We start from the raw sequence: 9947 nt of genomic DNA, 5'->3' as shown, positions 1-9947 counted from the left end.
TATTATTATTGCTGAGCAGGGATTGCATACAGCCAAGGCCCTTTCTGCTTTTCCTACTGCCATGCTGGCAAGGTAGCTGGGGCTTGTGGAAGGTTAGGAAGAGGCACAGCTGCAACAGCTGATCCGAGGGATATTCCAGACCATACGACATCATGCTCAGTACATAAAGAGGGGAGAAGAAGGTGGTACTGGGGGACATTTGGAGTGATGATTGTCTTTACAAGACATAGCCATTATGTATGATGGGGCTCTGCTCTCCCAGATATGCTGAACACCTACCTGATCATGTGTAGCTGTGAAAGAATTCCGTATTTAGCTTTGCTTGTTTGCACAGCATTTCCCTAGTTAAACCCTCTGTATCTTAGACCACGAGATTGCAGGCTTTTACCCTTCCAATTCTCTCCTCAATCCCACTGGTATGGGGTGAGCAAGCAGCTGCATGGGGCTTAGCTGCCATTTTGGGCTTTAAGCTGGGACACCAGGGAAATACTTCCATGTAAAAGCATGTGTCATCCGTGAAAAAGGCACCCTGAGAAAGTCTGGTGGTCAGTTTTGCATTGAGGTCAATTATAAACTTGTAAAATGGTCGAGATACAGAGCAGAAAAAGTAAATTACCAATATGGCTACTGGGAGGGCTACAGTAAATAGGCTTAGACTTGTCACAGTTTTGTGACCTTTACACAGCGCAACATTCTCTCAGACATTTTTCCCTTTTTGAGCAGACACTTTTTGGCTACTTATCTTTCTAATGTATATTTAAGCTCTTCTCAAAAATGTGCAATTAGTTAACAAGGACTAACCAAAGGGATAACCCAAATCGGAAACTGTACATACTGACATATTCTCCACCATCTGCTAGAGAAGTTGAGTTTGCCCTGCATCATCTGGAAGACTGTCCATGTTAGGTGTGTTAGTCTTATCTAGGTCTCGCGGCCACAGGAATGTAAGTTCCATTTTGTGATCAAAAAAGAAGTTCAAAAAGCTCAATTTCTTTTCTGTGTCCTCTTTACACACACTAATAAGGTTAGGCACTATTTTGTCTTCTATTTTTGGTAAAGTGAATTAGTGTTAAGAGGGAAATTGTACATGGGTGTTAGGGGAATTCCCTGATGGAGCCAGTATGCCTCAGTTCCAGTAAATGCAAAGCTGAAAATGCCTGATACAGGGAAAACATTCCAGAATAAACAGAAGATAGCATTTGTAACTGCAAAGTTGAGCTGACCTTTGTTAGCAATTCATTGGTACTTAGGGAAGGTTCTCAGCCAGTTAAAATAATAAAATGCAACAGTGATTTTGAAAAAGGAAAGTGAACTTAGGAATAAGCCTTTATCTTCAGCAAACATAAAACTTAAATTTGTCTGTTCCACTGCAAAGCCTTTTTTTTTTTTACAGCTTGTGTCTCACATCCAAAAATGAAAAGCAACCCCAACAAATTCATACAAGGTAAAGAGTGTTAAGCAAATCACAGGTTTTTATACTTCAAAGTGGGTTTATAATTTTATTTCTAAAGAAGGGACAGGATGACCAGGGAAAGCAATAATTTGTAGTAGTCCTAGAGCAAGGAAAACAAATTCTTTAAGACTCCTGAAGTGAGATGTAAGATAAAGTAAATACACATATAAACAACTAATATCTTAGGCTCATTTTGCTGTTTTTCAGATCAAACATGAGTGCTCCAATTTTCTTCAATGCCCTATTCTCTGACCTTCCGCTTTACTGCAGACACTTATCCTTCTTCCTGAGTATTAGATCTAAAGTAAAACCGGAAACTTATAAACAATAAATATTTGTGAGAAATTGATTTTTCCAAAAGAAGATCAGATACCTTAAATTTTTGTGCACAGCTTTGCATTTACTCACATAGGTAGATACTTCTAATTGCAATATAAATGGAAAATTTGAAAATTTACCATGTATATGCTGTAGCAGTTCTTTTAACACTAACAGGTGCCAGACCTGGATGAGTCCTGTAAAACTGAATTACCTGTTTGCCTTGGGAGACAGAAAGCAGTGCAAAAAGGCATGTTCTCTGTATTTCTTCAGCACTTCCAGGAAGAGAATATCAACCCATGTTCTACGGAATGGGTGGTGAGAAGTAAAATCATTCACATTTAGTAAAACCAGTCTATTATGTAAGATAGCCATTCACATATTCACTTATAGCATAGCTGAGAGGGAAGGTAGTACTGGAGACATACATAGCCAAGCATTTAATTCCATGTAAAAAGAGGGTAAAATTGCCAAAGACTTTTACTCCCAATACTTCTGAAGGAAAGAGATGGGTTTTTTCCCAACCAGCTGATACTGTACTTTTCCGAAGATTATTCCTATGTATGAATGATACAGAACATTTGGAAGTATAAAAGAATTGACATTGTAAGTTATGTTTAGACATTCAGCTTCCAATGTAACCATAGCAAATTTCAACCATAATGTCTGGGCTTAGGTATAGGCTTTGTCTAGCTGTAAGTGAGACAAATTTTAATATTTTTTTAGTACAAAAGAAAGAAAGAAAACATTTTTAAAGCAGCTAAGTGTGTACCATCTGTGTATGTGTCTGCACAGAAAGATACACACAAGTATCACAGAATATTCTGAGTTGGAAAGGATCCACAAGGATGATTGAGGCCAGCTCTTATCCCCTACCAGCCCATACAGGGATCAAACCCACAACCTGGGTGTTATTAGCACCATGCTTTGACCTACTGAGCTAATCTCAGGATCATGACTAGGTAATATTTGCTTTTCATTTATATAATTATTTTCAATAATAAATTTTTTGGGTTTAGTGTGCTTTAGAATAACTCCAAAAATGCAAGTCAGAGACTTGCATAACATGGTGAAAGGATGGATGTTTAAAATGAAGGCCTGTCAGTGGGCATGTAAGAAAGGGGACATAGCACCTATTTGGCCAGCCACCACAAGAAAAAAGCCATCACTATGAGAAAAGTAGACAAAATTTGAAAGTAGAATTAATGAAGATCTGACCTTTTTTTTCCAAGTATAAAATTGGTCAAATGCATTTTTCAGAGAAAATGACAGCCTTAGAGATTAGATACAGTTATGTCTCTACAGTTAGTGGCCTTTATGAAATCACAGCATGACAAAAATACAGCTGGAAGAAACCTCAGAAGGTCATCCAGCTTATTTTCCTTCCCACTAAAAGATCCACCAAATCGATGCCATTTCAGACAACCATTTGACCAGCCTTTTCTCAAAAATTCCAGAACCATCTGAAGAAAAATTAAGTCCCATACTTTGCAGTATGTACTGGTATAAACATTTTCCTCACAACTCACTAAAATATTTTCTGCTACAATGTAAGAGGCATGTGGTTAGAAGCTATGCATTTCCACCTGGAATGTGATTCAGACTACAATACCAGATGGTGGCAGCTCAAATGCTTTTTGTACCTCCTCAATGAAAACTTTGCTCCAGGCTTGTGTGTGCATACATTTTTGCATGAATAATACAACAAAGTTTTAAGACAACAGTGTCAAACAAGACAAGATCAAGAAAGGTTGTTTTTAATCAAAATAATAGCAACAAGAATATTTTGTTTCTATAGAACTGAGAAAGTAAATGGCTGTCACCTTGTAAAGGAACTTGTGGCTTTCTCCTATGCATCCTGTTTGGTGCTCAGCCCAAACTGCCATGTAACCTCCTATGCAAACAGTGAAATCCCCACTGAGAATTTGGTGCAACAAAGCCTCACAACTTTGTACTGTATCTAAGTATAAGCATTAAACAGAAAGCAAAAAAAAAAAATCAAGACTAAACAGAAACAAAGCAAAAAAACCAAACAAGCAAAAAATAGGATCATTATAAATTCTGAATTTTCTGAATTCTGTTGCACTGTGTAGCAAGCATGTCCCAGGCTTGTTCCTGCCTCTGCTAAGAAGAAATATGCACTCCCTGTTCCCCTAGACAGATGGAACAGGAAAGATTCTAGCGTGTTTTGTAGTGGGGAAGAAATCAGGATCCCCCCTGCAACTACTCTTAGATAAAGGTTAAAGGCAGCAGAGGAAATGGGTGGGGAGCCCTTCCTGCTTTGTTTGTGATGGCAGTCATGCTTTTGCCATGATCTACAAGTATTAGTGCAATTCCCAAGGTGGTCTGAAGGCTATTATCTAGTCTCTCTCTCTCTAATGCTGATGTGAAATACCAAGCTGTGTTTTGTGTCAGGTACATACAGGCAATGAGTGTGCTTGTGATTGCGATATGTGTGGAAACCAACCATGGGACAGTTATGAAGACAAATTCTAAAAAATAACTGAGGGAATAAAGCATGGAAGAAGGCCTTTGAACCTATCCTTTGTTCGCAATTAACTTTTATAAGTCTTAAGTTGATTTAGGAGCATTTGAATTAAAGCTTTAAGGATGTTGCTGTTTGACAGGATCTTTCTGCTTCTAGCTAAGCATTGAAGAGTTTTGCAATAATAACTTTTTGAAGTATTATTTTAGAATATTGCTTGTAGTAAGGATCTTTGAAACTATAGCTTTAGAATATATAAAAAGGAAACATGCTTATCTTGATGCCTTAACAAAACACTGAAAAGCAGCTTGAGAAAGGAAGATGAACATCAACTCAAGGATTGATAGCTTCAACCAAGGGAAGCTGGACATGACTGTTATGAGATTTATAGTCCTTGCAGCTAAAAGGTGGACCCACATCTGGAATCTGAACCTCACCAGCTGGGACACTTCTTTCTTCTTTTGGAAGCTGGACCCCACCATCTGGGGATACTCCTTTATGGGATACATTCTGAGAAAAACTAAATCACAATAGTGCATAGAATTGTGACGTAATAATTTGGAATAGAAAGTTCTGAGAAAGCTTATGAGTACCCCTATAAATACCTGTAAGCCTCAATTATTGGTGTGCAGTTGGAGGGAAAATTTCCCCCGCTGTACCCAGCGCTGTATTGCTCATGCTTTACCATAATTAATTAATAGATTGATTGCTGCTTGAATATTGGCCTAGTCAAGCTTCTCATTTATAACACTGAGGAGTGGCAATAGAATAATCATTTATAACACTGAGGAGTGGCAACAGACTCATAGGATGGTTAGGGTTGGAAGGGACCTTAAAGGTCGTATTGTTCCACCTCCCCTGCCACAGGCAGAGACATGTTCTACTAGGCCAGCCCAGTATTGAACATTTACATGGAAGGGGCACATACAGCTTCTCTGCTCTGACAGTAAATAATTTCTTACTAATACCTAATCTTAACTTGCCTTTCTTCAGCTTAAGGCTTTTTCCTCCTTGTCCTACCACTACATGCCCTTGTAAAAAGTCTCCCTTCATCCTACTTGTAAGCACCCTTTAGGTACTGGCAGGCTGCCATAGAATTGTAATTAAAAATATTGAGTTGTTAAAATTTTTTTATCACTTCCACTGTATTTTAACAAGCAATTTCAGAAGTTAATGTCAGCGGTTTAATTTTCTTGTATTCATTTTCATCTTAAACAAACAGAAACACTTTTCTATTATGCTTATTAGTTTCTTAGCAGGATGCAACAGTCTTATTCATAAGCACTGTTGTTTGCTAAAATTTTCTGTTATTGTCATAAAGATGTAAGAACTGTACAGATAATATTCGTTAATATTTCAATTTATTAACCTAACATACTGTTACTGTTTGAGAGTTTTTACTGAGTTGTTTAGTAGAAAGGTTTTACTTGAACTCTACTGTCATCTTGTGGTGACCAATGTATCTGGTTCAAACTCACATACAAAAGTTTTCAAACCGAAGAATCTGGATATTACACAGACGAAGTTATGCTGCTTCTGCCTGCTAGGTAACAAACAATCAGTGTCTTCCCCACTAATTCCAACTGAGATATTTACCTCTGCAAATTAGGATGATAATCAGACACAAAGGCAACCAAACGAACCCTCATGAAGGGGTTGCCCTTGAATTCCTCAGTTTTCCTGTAGCATTCCTGAGATGCTGTAACCTATGTTAAAGTGTTTGATATTCAGGAGGATACCGAAAGGCATGCCTTTGATCTACAAGACCACACTAAGAAATAAAGACTTCAGTTTGTCTGCACCATTGAAGATAATTGAAGATAGTATTTAGTGCTGACTACCTTCAAACCATCTATATATGAAGGTTTATTCCCATCCCTTTAAGTCATCCCTGCTTGAGCAAAGAGTGCTGCACGTGCACAAACGAGTGATACCATATGATGACATTACACAGAACTTGCTTGGATATCAGTTGCTCATTTTTACACACTAGTCCTTTCAGCAGTTCAAGTTCAGTAAAACCAGTTCCACTTCTCTGTTTTGTGTCACACCACAGGTATGCATGGCTGTACTGCACCCTAGTGATGGTGTGAGGTAGTGGCATGACATCAAACCTGAGAAAAACAAATGCCACTGAGGTTATTTGTGGCTCACACAACCCTTCCTCTCTAATCCCTAGCCAGTCCTGGTTCTGGTCTCCCTGTCCTTGAACTAGACTTAACTCTAAGGCTTATTTCTAAAGGCATATCTATTTTTTCACTTCAGTGTTTTAACTCCAACCAAATCAGCCAGGCTGAGGAACATAGTGCAGAACATGGTATTCAACAAACCCTAGCTTAAAAGATTAATAGGATCACTATTTGCTGGCACAACAAAGGACTTTTTTCCATCAACAAACCTGTCTGGACCAAAATTGCTGTACGGAAGATGTGACAGAATATCAGCTTCAGTGACAGACTCCTGTTTCCTACATCATAAAGACAGTTCTGAAATCCAGGCATGTCACCTTTTAAATTTCGGATTACTTCCTATGCAACAAAGAAGCAGCGTGAATTAGTCAGTGCTGAATTTAGACTGGTGTAGCCATGATATTTTATGAAAAAATCCTCTGCTAGGATTTTTCCCGTCCTGAGGAGCTGAGAGTTTCAGCAAAGAAATGTAAACAATAACTACCTGCTGCTGTGGAATGCAACAGGTGCATCGTTCATTGGCCCATGTGGATTGTTTTCAATTAGTGACCAGTCACAGCCACCTGTGCCGAGGCTGTGAGCAGTCACAGGATTTTTGTTATGCATTCCTATTCTATTCTATTCTTGTCTTTGTAGCCTTCTGATCTTCTTCTCTCTGTTCTTTTAGTATAGTTGTAATGTAGTATTTTAATATAATATATAACATAATAAATCAGCTTTCTGAGCAAAATAGAAGCCTTGTGTCCTCACACATGGGGTCCTTGCCAAGACAAGAGACTGGTGCTGCTCAGCTGCTGCCAGTACATGAGCCTGTGGGTTCTGAGCAATGGGCGATGAACTCTTCTCCCCTGTGAGCTTCACACAGGCTAAGACCTTTTGGAATGGTACTGGCTCAGCCACAGCTCTGCCCATTCTCTACCCCAAAAGTAATCCTGAATACTAAAGAGAAATGCATGATGATAGCAACAATCTTTCTTTCTGAACAGGTTTGAAGACATGTAGATGAAGAAGATTATTTTTATCCCACAAAGGACAGGAATAATTCCCGCATGTTCTTGCAGGCAGCCAAACCAACAGGCTTCTTTTGGAGGCTGTTGCCATGGCACCTGTCCAACGTCCATGCCATCTTCCAGACTTCTGAGATTTAGTGAGAAAAGAAAGAAAGAAAGAAAAGAAAGAAAGAAAGAAAGAAAGAAAGAAAGAAAGAAAGAAAGAAAGAAAGAAAGAAAAGAAAGAAAAGAAAGAAAGAGAAAGAGCGAGCAAAGGATGCACTAGATAAAAGGCACATAGCAAGGTTGCTGGGAGAAATATGACTCCAGTTCAGCCTGTAGGATGTAGTCATACCATTTGAGTTAAGTGATCTGTTTTGGGGTTTTTTCTGAATGTTATTTCATCCATAGCACACTGCAATTTCTCTTCTGATTTCTGGCAAGGAAAACAGAATTGCTGTAAAATATATTCATTGAGTCAAGTCAGGGTAAAATTAATTTTACCTAAATTAAGCTACCTATGTGCCCAGTCTAATGGGCCTGCCTAGTCCTCTCTTAGAACTCATGGAAGAAGGGTTATTCCCAAGGATCATTTCTTCACCCTACTTCAGACATCTAATTTAACATGGGATGATTTACTATTTGGACCCAATCTCTCCTTTTTGACTACTGCAGGACGATAGATGAGGTAAATGTCTGGATTTCATGTGAGGTAAAATTAATACAGGCAAAGATTTCTGTTATTTCAGAAAGAGAAATTGCCACCCAAAAAAACCCCAGAGACCTGAGTGTATAGCCTGAGCCACACTTTTTTGGGTGAGGAAGCCATGCTGCTAAAGTCAAAATGGATTTTTCCTCCATCCCTCAACCTTAGCAGAGGTCAAAGGCCTCCCACTACATAAATTAGCACCAAAAGAATTCAACAGGAGGCTACACTCCAAAAGAACTGAGGACAAATTAATATTTAGACAACCATATGAACATGATTTGTCCAGGAGTGAAAATGCAGCAGGTCAGACACAGCTTTACTAATTCGGGGACTGTGGCATGGAACTACCCCATTTTCTGACCAATGAGCTCCATGTCACAGGGGTTCAACTGATTCATAGTGGGTGGGTTGCTCACAGTTTGTTGGCTTCTGGTTGGCCCAGATAGCTGGACTTGTGAAAAGCTGCATTTTTAGTCAGAAAACAAGGACTGAGATCTAGCCTACCAGACAAAGACATGTTTTCATCAAGTACTGTAAGACAAGATACATAATTCTACAATCAAAGATAAAGTGGCTATAGCATCAATTTCTCGCTCTGTTTGGGATGACAAGGTAATGATCTGGTAATAAGGTATACATAAATTTCTCCAATTTCCCCTGAAATGAACTCTCTCAAGATAAAATTATATATAGATTGTAAACTTACTGAAGATGCATAGTAGGCAGGCACGTGAGAATTTAAATAGTAGATTTTCAGAGAATCACAAAACATTCTGAATTGCAAGGGACCCACAAGGGATCATCAACCAATTCTTGACCCTGCATAAGACAGCCTCAAGAATCACACCATGAGTCTGATGCCAAATGTCCAAACGTTTCTTGGATTCAGGCCCGGTGCTGTGACCACTTCCCTTTTTTGTGCCCATGATGTCCATTGCAATGCTTTTGATCTCAGGCAGACTGTGTAGCACTGTGGAGGGGTCTGGGGGAGGACATGGACAAACAGAGTGCAGGAGACCCTGTTGCTCAAAGCAGCTTACTTTGAAAGTCATGTATTACAGGCAGGAGTACCCTGTGCCTGAATTTCACTCATAAAAATGCACCCATTAGACCTATTGGTCTCTACAACTGCCTGAAAGGAAGGTGTAGTAAGGTGAGGGCCGGTCTCTTCTACTGTGCTTACAGACAGAATAGAAAATGGTGTGAAACTGAGAGATGAAACACGTTAAAAATGTTGTCATTGCTCGGGTGGGCAGAAATTAGTTATCTGGAAGGTGGTAGAATTGCTCTCCCTGGAGGTATTCAACAGGCATCTGTGTTTGGCATTGGGTAACGTGGTTTAGGGGTTTTAGGGTTACAGGGGTAGTGCTGGCTGGACGGGTGGACTGTATAGTCTTGTGTATCTCTTCAAAAATTGGTGATGCCGTGATTCTCTAAAACTAACTTCGACTGCCGCTGTGAGCAGGATCAGGACTTGGCGCTGAGCCACTCGCCTCCCACCGCGGGCACTGCTGTAGAGCTGCACCCCTGAGGTGCCCGCAGTGCCCGGCCGGGCTCTGCCCACGCCAGGCGCCCCCTCACACAGGACTCGGCCCGGGCTCGCCGGCCGTCCCTCACAGCGGGCCTGGTCCCCGCTCGCCGGCCGTCCCTCACAGCGAGCCCGGCCCGGGCCCGCCCAAGCGGCCGCCCCCGGAAGCGCTCGCGGGGCCTTGGCGGAAGCGGGGCGGGGCGCGGCCTCTTTGGTGCTGGCGGCCAGCGAAGATGGTGAGTGCGGGGCTCGCTCGCGAGGCATCCGCCGCCATCC

The 9947-nt window shown here is 40.5% G+C and overlaps 1 protein-coding gene across 1 annotated transcript in view; it reads left to right on the top strand.

Annotated features, from left to right (window-relative positions):
• Positions 1–9786: 9786 nt before the first annotated feature.
• Positions 9787–9947, top strand: part of RPL37 (ribosomal protein L37) — a 2396-nt gene continuing 2235 nt past the window's right edge. Inside the window, exon 1 of the mRNA XM_039709936.1 lies at positions 9787–9907. Coding sequence (XP_039565870.1) covers positions 9905–9907 — 3 coding nt within the window. The 5' untranslated portion in view covers positions 9787–9904. The remainder of the gene's footprint in view (positions 9908–9947) is intronic.

Source organism: Passer montanus, unplaced genomic scaffold (assembly GCF_014805655.1).
Source record: "Passer montanus isolate IOZ18808 unplaced genomic scaffold, ASM1480565v1 scaffold22, whole genome shotgun sequence".
Taxonomy (NCBI): Eukaryota; Metazoa; Chordata; class Aves; order Passeriformes; family Passeridae; genus Passer; species Passer montanus.
Note: the sequence above shows the minus strand (reverse complement) of the source record. Positions and strands in the feature narration are given on the sequence as shown.